Genomic DNA, 18,035 nt, shown 5'->3' with positions numbered 1-18,035 from the left:
TGTTTTGTAATTTGGAGTCAAACTTTTCTTTTTCCTTACTATATTTTAAACCTTGCACAGTTTACAGCATTTTTTTCACATGCTAAGATCTGTTCTTTGTTCACCTTTCTTAGATTTCACATCTCATAAATGCTTTCTAGAATTTCGCATTACCACTTTCTTAGATTCCATAGGTGTCTTAGGTATCCACTGGAAATACTATTAACTTTTTTTTATATCCCATTCTTTATACTCTTTCCATATTTAAGTCGACTGACATTTACCTTGTTTTCTGTTTGCAATGTTTTAGTTTATTTTTACATGGTATGGTTATATATTATGAGACTTTTACTGACACGTAAGATTAGATTGGGGACCTTTTATGGCATATATGATGTTTTTCTTATGTTTAAACTACATCACTGTCTTATGTTTAAATTACATCAGTTTGTTGTATGCATAGTGTTTAAACTATTTGAGAAGGAGATCTCAAAATGCAAGTGTTTCACTTGTAAGTGTATCACTTTCTTTATTCCTTGCTGAAACACTTCTGTTAAGTAAATGTGTTATTGTCGTTAATTGCATAATCTCAGCTTGAAGAGGCAAAGCTTTTGCGTAGCCAAGGACAACATGAGATGGCTATCAGCCTTGCAAAATACATTTCTCAAAATTATCAATCAAATGAAGAGTCTTCAGATGCGTACCGCTTGGTCGGGAAGTGGCTGGCAGAAACTAGATCTAGCAAGTTATATCTCACTTTTGCATAATTAATGGTTTTATTTTTAACTCTGCCAACAAAATGCTGATATTTTTCTGTTTTCTGTTTTTTGAATACTATGTGATGAAACTTCAGCTCAAGAACTATTCTTGAGAAGTATTTAAAACCTGCAGTATCATTTGCTGAGAATGAGAGAACTATGAACAAGAAGTCCATCGAAAGGCAGGGTCAAGCTCATTTTCATCTTGCACATTATGCAGATGCTCTTTTTAGGAGTTATGAGGAAAGGCTCACCTCCAGTGAATGGCATGCGGCAACACGTTTAAGGAAACACAAGGTAATCACTCCAGAACTTTGCCTGAAATTACGTTGTATTCATAGGTCTGATACCTGGAATAATTAATTGTTCGTAGACAATGGAGTTGGAAGCACTTGTTAAACGGCTAAAAAGTTCAAAGGTACGGTCCAGTCCATAATCGTTTTCCTTTTTGGTTATTCCTCGCAACAAGGCACCACAATGATTTAAGTTTTTCAATGCCCCCTATGCTAACAGGTCAATTGTAGCATAACATTCATTCATCAAGTATAATTACCATTATGATCACAAATATGCAGGACATAAGCCAGTTAGCAGTTACCAAAGTATTATAACTACAAAACCATCCACAAAATACCTCTTCCTGAAAAAATAGTAGTATAGTTATTATTATTATCTTCACAAATATGCATACAACCAACCTTGTGTAATATCCCACATAGTATATATTATGCCCACTCATGTCCATTATATTTCTTAAACCTCACTTACAAATTAAACTATTCTATATCATAGATTGCCACATAAACTGAGATTACAAACCCTTTAAATTGTCTGAGGACATATAGATCCTCAACTGCCGAGACAACCAACATTGCACCAGATAAACTAAGATTCCACATTAGTAAACTTAAGCGGATCAATAAGTACATACAACTCGTATACGCGTAATAATGGATAGCAATTCCAAATAATTATGATAATTCATGGCAATTATTGTCATTATTATGGGCTTTAGGTCTCTTAAATCTGGGCGTTACAGCTTTTATTAGTTGTTTCTCCATTGTAAAAGGTGGTGCTTTTTGTTTTTCTTTGTTTTTGTTTTTTTAATACTCCTATTTATTTGTAGGGGGATAAGACAGACTATTCGATTAAAATACAAGAATTGCAAAAGCAACTTGCAATGGACAAGGAAGAGGCTGAAAAACTGCAGGTATGTCATGAGGGGTGAAAGATGATTTAGGCATCCTTCTAATAAGATTTTTTCTTCTTTATTTTATTATTTTTTTGTGTCTTTCCCTGGAAAAAAACATGTCTTGATTTAGGCATGTTTCATTTTCTATATTGATACCATAGGTTGACCTCCAGCCTCTTTCTTTCCTTCTTGCGTTAAGATTAAGATCATAAAAACAATTAAAAGAAATTTGACTCGAGCTTTTTTTTCAGGATGACAGGGACAACTTTCTCAGCCTAGCATTGGAGGGATATAAACGTTGTTTGGTTGTTAGTGACAAATATGATGTTAAACTGGTATATACTTCCGCCTATGATTTTATTTTTGCCACGGCTTTGTTATGAATACAAGTTTCCTCTCAAAGCTGGTCCGAGACCTATCGCTTGTCATCATCCATCATATTTTTTTTTTTTTTTTTTTTCCGTTTTTTTTTTTTTTTTTTTTTTTTTTTTTTTGACTGAAGTCACTTTGAGAAACTAACTGATGTAATTTCAGATGTTTAGATTAGTTTCCTTGTGGTTCAATCTATCTCACAGACAAGATATTGTGACTAACATGCTTGCCACTAGTAATGAGGTACATGAAAAGTTACAGATTTAGCTGGTTATAAAGCTTTTTAAGTATTACAGTATGGATTCCTAATTTTTTTTTTTTTTTTTAAATGTATTTCAGGTTCAGTCATTCAAATTTATTCCTCTAGTCTACCAAATTGCTTCACGAATGGGTAGCTCAAAGGATAGCCCAGGGCCTCAGAGTTTCCAGGTTATGAACGGCCCTTTTTTCTTTTTATTTCTTCTCTTTTGTTCTTTCATGCAATTTTTTGCAGTGTCGGGATTTGTTTTAATTCAAATTTTGGATTTCTGCAGTTTGCATTGGTTTCTCTTTTGAAGAAAATGGCCATCGACCATCCATATCATACAACCTTTCAGGTACTGGTTTTTATTTGCTTGGTAGTCGTAGCTAGAGTTTCTTCTGGATGCATATGCTTCTGGCTTCCGTTTGACGGTTAAATTTAATGTGGAAAAGAGCCGCACATGTATGTTCAATTGCTCTTTTTTTTTTTTGGTCGGTATCCGACAATAGCTTCTCGCTCTTGCAAATGGTGATCGTATTAAGGACAAGCAACGGAGTAGAAACTCATTTGTGGCGGATATGGATAAAAAGCTTGCGGCAGAGAATCTTTTAGAAGAGCTATCTGCATATCATGGTCCTACTATTAGACAGGTAACTTGGATTATTGTCCCTCGTTCAGTAGTTGTTCCCTTTTATTTGTTTTTATATCTAAATGAAGTAATGATTTGTTTTTTCCCTCATTCAGTAGTTTGTTTCCTTCTATTCGTTTTGCATGCTTTTAATTATATCTATTTATAATTCATATGTGGATATAGATGAAACAAATGGTGGAGATCTATATCAGACTTGCTGAACTAGAGACAAGAAGAGAGGTTAGTGAAATAGAAATGAGGTGGATATTTCTTTGTCTGGTTTTCATATTTCGATTCTTCATTATGGTTATCAAAATAGAAAATTCTTGTTGAATAACAATTTATCATGAAAGAGGTGCAAGGTTTATGCTTTGACTTGATTTTGTCAACAGGATACCAATAAAAGAGTTATGCTACCCAGAGATCTACGTAATCTTCGACCGTTGGAACTTGTAAGTACTGCATTACTATGGGAAAATTTTGAATTTTGAATTTTCCTTAACTAAACTGGAATCTGAAAAATATGTTCCTACGAGGAAGAAAAGGGTGAGGCCTTTCTATGCAACTGATAATTAATATACGAAGTAATTACAAGTTTATGGATATCATGCTTGACAGAGAACTAGTTTTCCTTTTTTTTTTTTTTCTCTCTTTTTCTTTTTCTTTCTATTTTTATTTTTATTTTTATTTTATTTTATTTTTTGCTGCGGAACTAGTTTTTGTTTATGAGAAGGCAAAATTTGCTTCCTTGTGAGCATCAATGGATAAAGAATTATTCTTTTTCATTGTTTGTTATGAATTGGAAAGATGTTATGGGGCCATAGGGGTTTGTAAGGGTCTCTGGTGACTCTGTTTTGTTTTGTTTTGGAGGATACCTTATTCTCTTCCTTGTAATTAATTATAGATCAATTGGATGAGAGAGAGGGGGAGAGAGAGATAGTTTAGGGCATTCAATTGGATGTGATTGTGCTTTACTAGACAAATTTAGGGCATTCAGTTGGATGTGATTGTGCTCTACTAGACAAAATATGAAAATTTAAATCAGAAGCCCTTTTGATAATGTTTTTCAGAAACAGATTATCATGACACTTCTCAGAGAAAATTGCACTTTTATCCCTTAAACTGTAGCGCATCATTGTCATCTCAATACATATTTGCAATTGATACCAAACAGAAATCTCTCCTAGTTAATGAATTCCATAAGTTCTGTTCCTTTTTTTTTTCTCCTATTAGATCTGAACTGGAAGGGTGTGAGTTAGTAATTTGTTGTTTATGTGCTTTAGTCTTGTTTTTACGTAGTCCTGTTGTTTTTATATGCTTCAACTCTTTTAGTACCAATCGTTTTCCCCTTTTAGTGCTTTTGTTTTTCCTTCTTTTGTCCAGTTGTAGAAATACTAGTTACTAAATCATTTACTTCCGTGTGGAAACTTCAGGTGCCTGTAGTCACAGCTACCTTTCCAGTTGACCGCAGTTGTCAATATCATGATGGCTCTTTCCCATACTTTAAAGGATTGGGAGATTCAGTTTTGTATGTCTCAAACATTTGCTGTTTCACATTCAGTTTATTTTTTATTCTTCTCATGGCCATATTTGATGAAAACTTGTAACTTATGTCGGATAACTGCAGAGTAATGAATGGTATAAACGCTCCAAAGGTCGTTGAATGCTTGGGTTCTGATGGACACACATACAAGCAACTGGCAAAATCTGGAAATGACGACCTAAGGCAAGATGCTGTAAGATCTGATTTGCACATCTTGTGTTCTATCTTGGAATCTAGTAACGTAGTTTTAAGAATATTCCCCATTAATCTTCCTGTTTTCACCAACCTTGAGAACAATCCACCCTGAAATTCCTTTTCTGCTAGTTTTAATGTTACCTTTAAATCATTTATTGTGGACATCTGATGTAGGAGTAGATTCTGTGTATTTGTGATCAACTCATCGAATGTAGCACATTTAAAGCATTTATTCTTCTAGTTTTATTTGCTTTGTTATGGTTATTGTTAGTAATACCCCCTGCTGGGAAATTCTGTGTGCTCTTTGAAATAAATGCTTAAAAGTAGAGTACCCATATTATGGATGGTACTGATTAAATTCCTTTTGAATGGTTTTACAGGTAATGGAACAATTTTTTGGTTTAGTCAACACCTTTTTACAAAACCATAGGGATACGCGGAAGAGAAGATTAGGCGTACGGACGTACAAGGTATATTATTCTCTTGTAGTGAAGCCAATGAGCTTCACTTTCAACACAGTTGAGATGCGATTTGATGCATAGAGGAAAATTGGGCTTTTGTAGTTTGGGCAGTGGTTCTCATAGAACCAGGAGTTTTGTTCCTTCCAGATTTCCATTTGAGAAAAATTTGGCTACATTGTAGGTTGCGACCATTGTTCAAATGTTTTAAAGAATGAAAGCTGGCATGTTTTTTGTTTTGGTGCAATAATGGTAACCATTTCGAAATATTGGAGTAAACTAGAAGTTAACTATAATATGGCAAACATTGCTTGGTGAACACAGTTAATGCTTTGCCTTCAGTTGGCAATGTATATATTGAGTTAGAGAAAGTAACAAACTGACAATGTTTATTTTGCAATTTGAATGGTGTTTAAGAATGCCAAATGAGGAACTTGTGAATTGTTTGTAAGAATGCTTAATGAGAAAGCTCACTCCTATGATGATCACTCACTAATTTATTCTAAATAATTGTATGGCTTCACTAAAATCTTCTGAAGACTTTATGGCTCAATCGAATTCTTTTTTTTTTTTTTTTGTTCTACTAATGGAATTCTAGGAAATTTGAGAAAGAGGATCCTTGTTATTGACTCTTTTACATATTGAAATCCTTTTATGATCTAGGTTGTTCCTTTTACTCCGAGTGCTGGTGTTCTTGAATGGGTCAATGGAACTCTTCCTCTTAGCGATTACCTTATAGGGAGGTAAGATACACAATATTATAGCTTTGTTTTGAAGAGGCTTGAATAATACAACTCTCTTATGTTACTCAATTTTCAGCCTGAGGAATGGAGGGGCCCATGGTCGATATGGAACAGGGGACTGGTCATTTCTCAGATGCCGGGAACACATGGCAAATGCAAGTATCGTTTACATTTTTTCTTCATAACAATGTGATAGTAGTTCCTTTTATGTATTATCTACATATTATTCATTTCTTCCTTTTCTAAATTAAAAGTAACTTAAAAAGAGTAGTAAAAGTCCATAATGCCTTTTTTTTTTTTTTTTCAATGTTTATCTTTACATTCTTTTTTCTTTCAATACTTTATCGACTTGGTATAGATCTATACATGGTATAGAAGTTGAGATATTTAGATTATTTTGCATCTGTATATATAATCACTCCAAACATTTGGTATTAATCTGGAGAAGAACCAACTGGTATTTGCTTTTATGTTTCGACAGGCAAAAGACAAGCGCAAGGCTTTTCATCAAGTTTGTCAGAAATTCAGGTTTATCTTGCTTCTCAGTGTAGCAAATTCTAGTTTCCAAAATCTATTCTTTGAAATATAAAATAACACGGACCTTATACAGGCCTGTCATGCATCACTTTTTCTTGGAGAGGTTTTTACAACCAGCCGACTGGTTTGAAAAGAGGCTTGCATACACACGAAACGTGGCAGCTAGTTCAATGGTCAGTGTTTTATATTATTTATGAGACGTTGGACTAGAATGTTTTCTTTTAACGTGAGACTTAAGCATGCATGGCCATTGTTACAAACCTATTTGGTAGAACTCACCCTTGCAAAAATTGCAACCCACTATTTGTCTTATAATCATTCCATGTGGGACTTTTGGTATCTTAACATTTCACCATGTTCCGCAACCGCCATCCATGGCAGCCCATCTTCCCAGCTAGGTGGCTTCGTGGATCCCGCCTTCTATCGGGTAGCAGCCCTCCCTAGGTTGCACTATCTGTAGGCAACAGCTACATAACCGCAACCCATACTATGTCCATCCCATACTTGACATGGTTGTTTTGTAACATTCCACCATGCCTGGGCCCAAATTAATGGTAGTCCACATTATCGACACTAACTCGGCAGTAGCCCTTTCCTCGCCGGCAGCTTCACTGGACTATCATTATTAGACGCTTTGACGGCCTCACTGATGCATCTTGATTCAGTCTATAATGCAACTGCTTTGACTCGAACCCGCGGCGTGGTGGCTTGGGTATGATACCACTTTTTACAAAACCCATTAGTTGGAACTCACCCTTGCAAAACCGGCTTGCAAGGGGAGGGAACCCAAGGGTTTAATAAACCCACTATTTGTCTTATAATCATTTCATATGGGACTTTTGGTATCTAACAGCCATCATCTGGCACATGCTGTAATTTTTTGTTTAAAGTTGTTTCCTTGCGTATGACTGCATTATCCTAAAGAATGCATGTATATGTTGCAGTAAAATAAATGGATGCGTATAACTAGAGGTAATCTTGTTTTTCTGTTCAAGGTGCTTGCTAATGGTTCTGTTAGGGTTGTCAAAACAAAGACTACTAGAAAGCGTTATTCATAAAAGTAAGCCATCTCCAACAAACGTAGTGTTCGGCTCAAATGTGGTGGTCTTGGGCCAAAATCTATTTTATTTTTCCCCATTTTTCTTCTTCATAACAAATCCCTGTTGCACTTTTACCTTAATTTCACATCCTGCCTTCTCAAAACATCACTCTTTTCAATGGCAATGCAATAGATCAAAGGATGACTATAGTTTTCATGTGTAAATTATCCTGATGCAATTTTTCTCAAATTCAGGTTGGTTATATTGTTGGACTTGGAGATCGGCATTCTATGAATATCTTAATTGATCAAGCCACGGCAGAAGTTGTTCACATAGATCTTGGTGTTGCCTTTGAACAAGGCTTGATGCTCAAGACACCAGAGCGGGTTTGTACTTATTTTATCATTTCTTTGTTCCCTTTTTGATAGCTTTTATTCTTTTAAGCATTGGGCTTTTCCAGTTTAACTTGGCTCACTTGGTCATCTTATCCTCCAATTTTTTCAGGTTCCGTTCAGGCTTACAAGAGATATCATTGATGGCATGGGTGTTACCGGAGTGGAAGGAGTTTTCAGAAGATGTTGCGAGGAAACACTCTCTGTCATGAGGACAAATAAGGAAGCACTTCTCACCATTGTTGAAGTATGTTACCCAATGGAATTACATTAACAAAAATTAAGACCGTTTCTTTTTATTTTTATTTTATTTTTTATTTTTATCTAATGGGAATCCTATGTAGGTTTTTATACATGATCCGTTGTACAAGTGGGCTTTATCTCCTCTGAAGGCTTTGCAGCGTCAAAAGGTTTTTCTTTTTCGCCAAGTTTTCTCTAGATATACAAGTATACACGTGTAATCTGAATCTATCACGCCAATGGTGCGTCCCCAAGTAGAGAAAGGTGGGGTCGTCGGGGTGTGTATTTTACAAATTTGTCATGGCAAAGAAATTTCAACAAAACGACTACTTAAAATCATGCAATCATATTTCAAGAGAAAAGGAAATACAAGCGGATAAGTTTTTAACAAACAATTTTTCCCTGTTGTTCCCCTCCCCACAAGATTAACATAATCGAAAATTGATAGGTGGAGTGGTGTAGAAATCTGTCTGACCTATTCAGTTGAATTTGACTAGGCAATAATGCAATAGAATGTATCAACCATCAATTGCCTATGCTAAATGAGTTTTATCCTTTACAAGGAAACGGATGATGATCCCGAGACAAGCTTGGAAGACTCGCAAGACGATTATGAAGGGAACAAGGACGCGGCACGCGCGCTAATGCGAGTCAAACAGAAACTGGATGGCTATGAAGAAGGTGAAATGCGAAGCGTGCATGGCCAGGTGACTTTCCTCCTCCATTGTCTTGTGGCTTGTTAGAATACTATTATTCTTTGTTGTGGTTGAATAAAATGTATGAAAACCCACTTTAGTTTTGGTTTCTTTTTTCTCTTTTGGCGCGTGTTTTCCTTGTGGTATTGTTGCTATTTAATCCTCCTACGAGAGGGTGACCTTTGGAAGGTTTGTCCCTCAGTAAAACAGGACAGAACTGTTAGCTTCTCCATTCCTTTCTTTTGTTTTGTTTTTTTTTTTTTTAAAAGAGATTTATTACCCTTTTTTAATATTTGACGCAAGTAAAAAATAAAAAGGCATATTCATCAAATGAATAAATAAAAAGGTATATGTGAAAGTGACCTTTTTAGCTACTTTTTAGTAAACAACCAAAGTTTTATAAAATTAGGGAAATGGTCATGATTATTACTGTAAAAAAAAAAAAAAAAAAAAAAATTAAAAAAAAGTTAAACCGGTGGCCAAAATCGGCCATCCACCTAATTTTCTCAAATAAAATAATCTGAAAATTTTCTTGCAGGTGCAACAACTAATACAAGATGCTATTGATCCTGAGCGCCTCTGTCAAATGTTTCCTGGATGGGGTGCCTGGTTGTGAACCGTGATGGATTTGTATATTCTCTCATCATATCTCAGCCCCAGAAGCACCAGTTTTGTACTGTACATGCGGCCTTTTCATTTTGTTCAATTTCTTTTTTTTGCCCTTTTATAATCCGAGCCTCTGCATTTGGTGGTGCTGGTACGTGTATTATTGATTTTCATTCCCATCCCGGCTTCCTCCATTGGAATTTTTGTGTAGAAAATTTTGAGCATTTGTTTTTCTTCGTTCTTTGTATTTTGGTTGATTTATTATTGATTTTGTTTACGTATTATTATTATTATTAATCATTGGTTAAGTTATAATTAAGCCAGTGGTTTACTTTAATTCCTTAACTCGATAGTAAAATTTGTGTTTTGAAGACCTATAATAATATGTTAAATCGTTGACTTATGCAATTAAATCAACAATTTTTTTTTCTTTTTGTTTAATCTTTAAAGGGGAAAAAAGTGTTAACAACAAGTAGATAAATAGATATTTGTTTAAACCAGGAGTTCTCTTGGTAACTATAAAACTAATGTGTTATTTAAAAGACTCACGCACAAATTTTTTTTTCTTTTTGTTTAATCTTTAAGGGGAAAAAAGTGTTAACCACAAGTAGATAAATAGTAAATATTTGTTTAAACCAGGAGTTCTCTTAGTAACTATAAAACTAATGTGTTATTTAAACGACTCACGTTATCTCAGGAAAGCATATAAAGCTGGAAAAAAGGGACTTTCTGATGGGTTTTTTTTTTTTTGGGTATTGGTAATTTCTAATTATTAAATTTAATTAAAATTATATTAGATTAAAAAAATATATAGAATAAATAATTTTTAATAGATCGACTGAAAGTAGAGAATTATCCGTTGTTAATTTTTTTCAAATCTTACTAGTGAAGTTATCAAACAAAAAAAATGAATAACTTTTACCGCTCAACATATACTTGTGAATAATGTCGATTTCCCGTCCCATCTCACCCTTCCAAATTGAACAACATGGTACGATCACTGTCTATTAATCATCATAAAAGATGTGTTTATTTGCACAATTTAAGTTATGATTTTAGTAGTGTATGTGAGAAAAAAATATTGTAAAAAAAATTAAATTTAAATTTATGTGTGAGAAAACACTGTAGTAATATAATTTGAGTCATGACTTAAGTTGCGTAAAAGAACACACTCTATCTTTTTGGCTTCTTTCTTTCTTTCTTTCTTTCTTTCTTTTTTAATTTAGGAAATTTTTTGGTATGCTTGGCATACCGGTAGGTTATGTTTTTTTAACTGTTCGATTTGCATACTTTTTGATTTTTATGTGATTTTATGCAAATTTGAAGAACAAAAAACTTGACGTACCAGTATGTTGGTGTACCGAAGGTCATTTATAATTTTCCTTCTTTTCCTTTTCTTCTTTCTTTTTTTTTTTTTTTTTTTTTTTTTTACATTCTCAACTCTTTTTACCTTATTATATATATATATATATTTGAAAAAATCGTGGTTCCCTAATAAAACGTTACATTAGTTATACTTTTCTCATTAGTTTCCTATTTAAATAATTTCTTCTCGTACATATTACTGTCTAATTTTTAATAAAAAAAATCATGTTTTCCTTATAAAACGTTTCATAAGCAAGTTTTTTTTTTTTTAAAAAAAAAATCGTTCCTTTTCCTTGTCTCTTTTCATTTTTTTGTCTCCCTTTTTTTTCATTTTTTTTTTCATTTTTATCCTATTATACTTTTTTTTTATTTCTCTAAATGAGACCTTAATAAAGATGTTTTTCATTCTTACTTACAGAATCTCACGTGCACACGAGTGCGGTTTCCACTAGTATAATAAAAAGGGAGAAAGAGGAAAATATGCCAAGATTTGAGATGAATTAAAATTAATAGGACAATAGTTTACATAAGTTAATAAATAGGCCAAATTAAGATATATTCAGATTTATCTATACATAAATTCCAAAACTGCCATTTTCACTCAAAAATCCCTAACGCCTCTCTCTCTCAGCTCTCTCTCTCACCGACCTCCGCTCTCTCTCTCTCTCTCTTCCCTCTGTTGCTCTCCCGCGAGTGTTTCTTCCCTCCGCCGCTCTCCCACGATCACTCTCTCTTCCCTCCGGCGCTCTCCGGCGAACTGTTTCTTCCCTCCGCCACTCTCATACGATCACTTTCTCTTCCCTCCGGCCCTATAACACGATCTGTCTCTATTCCCTCTGAATCTCTCTCTCTCTCATCCCTTCACCAATCCCAGAAGCTTGTCCGCCACCGATTCTCTCTCTTAGGTCCGCTGGTATCGTTAGACGAGAAATTGAAGAACATGGAAGGTAACATAAGAACAAGGTAAATCCGTTAATCACTAGCCGGAAAACCACGAATTCATTTGAGTATGTTAATATTGATTTTCTTGAATTGAGATTTTGAATGAAAAGATTATGTAATTGGAAACCTATACCTATCGTATAGTAAGCATGTTGAATAAATTTATGGCTTCAAAAATCAAGTTATGGTCAGGTTATGATCATAACATGTCGAGTTATGTCATCTCTTGAATCTAAAAATTACAAGTGCAGGTCAGATTATTCAAATTGTCGAAAATAAATCACTGTCAAGTTATGGTTTTTTTGAGAGAAATAAATGACAATGAAGTTCAAAGTGAAATGCCACCAGCAACATCAAGAAAACTGGACAAGATGGAAATTGATCTAACTAATATGCTTAACAAAGTACAACATTTTGAAGCCAACCAAGCAGCCATGAAAGAGGATCTGAAAGAAATAAAGGCAATGGTTGTGAATTCTGTGGACATTATGAGAACCATTCAAAAAGATGTGCTTCTGTTTCTCAAAGAAATACAAAACAATCCACTCACAGACTCTGAGGTAATGAAACAACGTAAAATAATGTTGATTTTGTTTTTGCAATGTTTCCTTAATGATATACTAATTTGTACCTCAATGAACAGGAAGACAGAGAAAAAGAATTATCTGCAGAGCTAGGAGAACATGAGGGAGAATTCGGTTATACTCCATTCACAGACTCGTTTGATATCAGTCAACAAACATTAGAGAGAACATTTGAAGAAGCTGAAAAGATAATAGCAATGAGAAAAGCTGCTGCTCAAGGAATCAAAAAGATATGAATCTTTTTAATACTACTTGGGAAAAAGGAAAAAAAAAAAAAACAAACCCACATTAATACTAATAAAAAACTTATTATTGCAGGAACAAGATTATGAAGAAACAGAAAATGAGGAAGAAGAAAAATCAATGAAGAGAAACAAAAGAAAAAGTGCAAAGGAACAGAGGGAAAAAATGGAAGAGCTTGGCATTCCTTCATTCATCCTCTTCACCCAAAGTTCTAACGACCCAGACTCGTAAAATGGGATGATATTAGAATACAGCCTTTTGGATGATATGACTACTGTTTCTAAAGACTAGTCTTATATTTTAAATGATGACTTGAGATTTACCCTAATTCTTACAATCTTTTGAAATGTTAATATTCATTGACAAGACTTTTAGATTATGTTTGAGATTGTTCCTTGAATAAAATAGAATGTAAACATAGGATTTATCAATTTCATGCTGTTGAATCTGAAAATTACAAGTGCAGCTGCACTATCAAGTTATGGTCAGGTAATGATGATCGAATTATGATCATAATCTTTTGACTTGTTCAGGTTATCTTCAAGTTATGCTAATCACATGTCAAGTTATGTTGCATAACTGGACAAGTTATGTAAAAACATGTCAAATTTGCACCATAACCCGTCAAATTATGATACATATCCGGACGAGTTATGAAAAAATTTATATAAAAACATGTCAAATTTGATAAGTTATGCTACATAACTGGACAAGTTATGCTGCATAACCAGACAAGTTATATAAAACCATGTCAAATTTGACAAGTTATGCTGCATAACCAGACAAGTTATATAAAACCATGTCAAATTTGACAAGTTATGCTGCATAACCAGACAAGTTATATAAAAACATGTCAAATTTGACAAGTTATACTGTATAATCAGACAAGTTATGCTGCATAACTGGACGAGTTATATAAAAACATGTCAAATTTGCACCATAACCCGTCAAATTATGATACATATCCGGACGAGTTATGAAAAAATTTTCAATAATGGACCATAAACAGTCAACTTATGGTGTATAACCGTACAAGTTGTGGACAAAAACTCTGAATTAGGTCTATAACTTGTCATAACTAGGCAAGTTATGGACGAGAATTACATGTAAAAATATGCAAAATAACTTGAAACTTGTTTACTAATTAAAATTAAAAACCAATATAATCTGTATCAAAACTAGAAATAAAACACGAATCTGAAAACCAACAAGTTAATCTATATAATCATCCAAGTCGCACTCAATGGCATTTGTTGGCGTCATAAAATTCATTTTTGGGGCATTTGGAACCCTGTTATCATCACTTTCATATCCCAATTGCTGCTTCCGCAAGGCATGCTTGAACAACTCAACTGCCATCTTCTTGCGGAACAATGTTCCAGCCCCTTCTTTTCTCAAACAATCATCAGATCTAGCTTCCATTAATATCTCAGCCATCTTGAGCATAAATATTCCACAATCACCACTACAAAAACAACCACAAAAAATCTAACAATTAGAAACAACAAATATAAATGCAAAAATGAATGAAGTAAAGGGAAAATAACAAAACATTTACAGAGGAAAAAAAAAAACTAACCCGTTCTCTTGTCTTGGACAATCGTCAAATATGATCTCAAAAGGTTCAAGACGATCAAATTGACTTGTGAAATACTTTTTTGTATGAGAATCAAAGTAGCCAACAGATTCCAGCAAGTGGGGGAAAATGACTGCCAAAGATTGCACAGAAGCACGGACTTGCTTCTCTATCCTCTTTGAAAAAAGAGAATCATATAACCTAATACAATGATCTTTGAACTCTACATAACCTAAAATCCAATGCTCCCTACGCTAAAGAAAAATAGGTACAAGAAGAATGTCCACCTCACAAAAAGGCAAGCTACAAAATAAATAATCTCCCAACACATAATCTTGAAGAGCACTATGTGAAGAGAAATCAAAACAAGACCAATCAAAATCCTTTTGGTTTTTAGAGCACCATAAGCTATTAATTCTCATGAAAAAATGTGAGTCCAAAACCAAACACCTAATGTATGGCCTGTTTTTGAATATGTGGCTACATCAACATGCTATCAAAATAAAAAAAAATTATTAGATTTGTTACAAAAAAAAAAATCATGCGTAAAATTTAAAAAGAAAAAAAAGGAAGAATCTTACCGAGTCACTTAGCCAACACTTTGATGTCCATAAAGTTTGAAACCAATGTTTTGAATCAACGGTGTCAACTTTAAAATCAAAAGGAGGCTTTATCATATATGCATCGTTGGCCGGTCCCCACGCTTATCTTGAGATCATATTACTCTTATACCATGATAGGAATCTTGCCTTGTCCTCCTCTGATGCATCACTATAAACAATTTCAGAGAATGAAAAAAAAAATAAAAATCGTTCATCTATACATTTAATAGGTTCTTGTGATGCTGCTGCCTCATCATACAAAATAATCCTTTGATTAGTACATTTATCGCCTTCCTGGGCAGCATCATGAACAAGATCCCTCAAAATTGAAGCAATTGTTTCTTCAATTTTTTCAGAAGAAACATCCACTTTGTCATCTTCTTTCTTTGCAACTGCTTCTTCAATTACTTATTCCTTTATTTCTTCAACTTCTTCTCCTTCCTTTTGTTCTTCAAATGCTTGTTCTTCCTCCGTTTGCTTGTTCTTCTTAGAAGAAAAAGCATCGTCAAACTTTTCACCAAGCAACTGAACCACAGAAAAAATTTGTTCTTTGAAATCTCTTCGAAAGGAAGAAACTTCAACAACCAAACTATCAGTTTTTGCCTCCAAGGAAGCAATGCACGCCAAAACTTCAGAATTATCAAAAGCACCCTAAAAAATGCAAAAGATAACAATACGAAAAAAGTCAAATCATAATGACAAACACAACACATCAAGCTATGGAACATAACCAATCAAGTTATGTGAAAAACCTGTCAAGTTATGGACAAAAACTCTAAATTATGGACAATAACTTGTCAAGTTATGGTTCATAACCATACAAGTTATGGACAATAACCGTGAATTATGGACAAAAACTCTGAATTAAGGACAATAACTTGTCAATTTATGGTTCATAACCAGACAAGTTATGGACAATTACTGTGAATTATGGATAATAACTTGTCAAGTTATGGTTCATAACCAGACAAATTATGGACAATAACTGTGAATTATGGACAAAAACTCTGAATTAGGACAATAACTTGTCAAGTTATGGTTCATAACCAAACAAGTTAATGGACCATAACCTGACACGTTATGGAGGATAACATGTCAAAACGAACATGATTTTCACATAACTTGATTTTCAGAAAACAACCTTACAGTTCCAATTGTAAATTGAAAAATGAACAAAAACAAAACTAAACAAACCTGATTTTTTGGAGGAGGGATAAATGGAGGAGGAGGGACAGTTTCAAAATCTTTGTCATCCTCATTCAAATCACAGCCACTAGAAGCCGGAACATCCTTTAGCGACTTCTGAAAAAAACCATCAAGATAATTGTAGAGACGCTCTGATTCAATTGGTTCCATTGAAAAACAAGAGAACTGAAAATAAAAAATAAAAACATTAAAACAGAAAATAAGCAAAAGATATTAATAAAAACATTAAAACATGAAAATTTACTATAAAAAACTACCAAGACAGAAGTCTAACCTGACCATTTTTGCTGTTTAACACATCAAATGGCTTCTTCGAATAATTTTCGTCCGTTAACCATTTAAAAATTCGCGAAATAGGCTCATCAATAAACTTTTTCAATGCACAAATACCACCAAGGTGTGGTAGACATTAATTCCAATTAAAATATTATGAATAAAAATAATGAAATTGCTTAATTAGAGCTTAAATATTTAATATTATATAAATCAAAAGTAGTATTTATGGTGCATTTTCATGCACCAATCAATCGTGCTTGTATAAAGTCTCAATACCAGATTTCAAACTTGTGAAAAGTAAATTAAAAGACAATCTACCCCAAGGAAAATCGTTAAAGTTAGGGCTATTAACAATTCTAATCAAGTCATCATTAACCCCCACGTCCTTGGGCTTAGCGAAAAGAAAAAGTGCCACAAAATATAACAAACCCATTTTGACAGCTTCATCATCACTATCAAAATGAACAGACTCAAAACAGTTCTTAATAGTAGCCCTCTTTACAAGCCCTGTACAATGATCCTTGAAATATTTGTTACGTCTAGAAAAATCAGATGAATTTACATAACTTGAGAAGTTTACATCTCCTGTGCACTTTAAACTAGAAACTAATGCAAACTCCTCAACAGAAAACTTAGTAAAAGAATCACAAAACTTGAACCATAGCTCATTTGTATTTGGATTATGAACCACATGAAACAGTAACTCGTATATCAGCTGACACTGGTTACTGTACTTTACCAAATCTAAAAACCGATCAAAAATTGTTCTTCTGAACAAATCTTTCTGACTTTCAAAAAAACTTTTTGTTTAATTCCTCTATAACAGCAAAAAAGGATGATATATTAACCTGGCCTCGAAATCTCTTGTCAGGATTAATACGATAGTTCCAAGACTATAAAAATGAAAAAAAAACCTAAGAAAAACAATATGGGGAAAAACCAAAAAATACCCAATCAAAACCCAAAAAAAAAAAAACCATATTCCATATCCTAAATTCAAAAATCTATAAACTAAGTTGAAAAAATAAATCAAAATACCTCCAAAGTGTTACGAGTAGAAGAAGGAAGAGCAACTTCTTCGGAACTTTTTTTCTCCAGAACAATTTTCTTGTTCACAACATTCGAGCGTTTACTCGGAGTAGAAATAGAAACATTGTTCTTCCTCTTGCTTTGTGTTTTCGCCATATCTTAAACAATAATATATAGAATCACAGGATCAGAGAAAAAAAAATGAAAGGAACGCGAAAAAAAAACTAATACAAAAAAATACTATCAGAAAATGCACACTGTCAGGGATGAGAGAGAGATAGTTGCAGAGCGAGGAGAAAAAAATCACAGTAGATGGATGGAGAGAAGAAAGACAGATCGCCAAAGACGAACGGAAACAAAAACCTAAAAAATCACAAGAGATCACCGGTGGAAAGAAAGAAATCTTGGAAAGAAAAAACTTTCTTAGAGAGAGAAAACAGAGAGTACAAGTTATGCACAAAAACTGAGTAAAAAAATATGGGATACGATTTTTAAAATATAACCGAATAAAAAATCTGTAAATTATGGACCATAACCTGTCAAGTTATGGTCCATAACTTGACAAGTTATGCACAAAAACTGAGTAAAAA

The 18,035-nt window shown here is 33.6% G+C and overlaps 1 protein-coding gene across 1 annotated transcript in view; it reads left to right on the top strand.

The window, feature by feature from the left end:
- LOC21398136 (serine/threonine-protein kinase ATM) overlaps positions 1-9,839 on the top strand; it is a gene marked incomplete at its 5' end in the record, with an annotated part of 39,815 nt that extends 29,976 nt beyond the window's left edge. Inside the window, 23 exon segments of the mRNA XM_024168744.1 lie at positions 573-724; positions 833-1,034; positions 1,111-1,155; positions 1,864-1,947; positions 2,181-2,264; positions 2,464-2,544; positions 2,641-2,730; positions 2,835-2,897; positions 3,052-3,192; positions 3,357-3,413; positions 3,566-3,625; positions 4,607-4,701; positions 4,801-4,909; positions 5,292-5,381; positions 6,033-6,112; positions 6,189-6,267; positions 6,594-6,640; positions 6,723-6,822; positions 7,944-8,075; positions 8,194-8,328; positions 8,426-8,491; positions 8,885-9,028; positions 9,555-9,839. Of these exon segments, the coding sequence (XP_024024512.1) occupies positions 573-724; positions 833-1,034; positions 1,111-1,155; positions 1,864-1,947; positions 2,181-2,264; positions 2,464-2,544; positions 2,641-2,730; positions 2,835-2,897; positions 3,052-3,192; positions 3,357-3,413; positions 3,566-3,625; positions 4,607-4,701; positions 4,801-4,909; positions 5,292-5,381; positions 6,033-6,112; positions 6,189-6,267; positions 6,594-6,640; positions 6,723-6,822; positions 7,944-8,075; positions 8,194-8,328; positions 8,426-8,491; positions 8,885-9,028; positions 9,555-9,632 (2,214 nt within the window).
- Positions 9,840-18,035: the final 8,196 nt, after the last annotated feature.

Source organism: Morus notabilis, unplaced genomic scaffold (genome assembly GCF_000414095.1).
Source record: "Morus notabilis unplaced genomic scaffold, ASM41409v2 Scaffold229, whole genome shotgun sequence".
NCBI lineage: Eukaryota > Viridiplantae > Streptophyta > Magnoliopsida > Rosales > Moraceae > Morus > Morus notabilis.
Note: the sequence above shows the minus strand (reverse complement) of the source record. Positions and strands in the feature narration are given on the sequence as shown.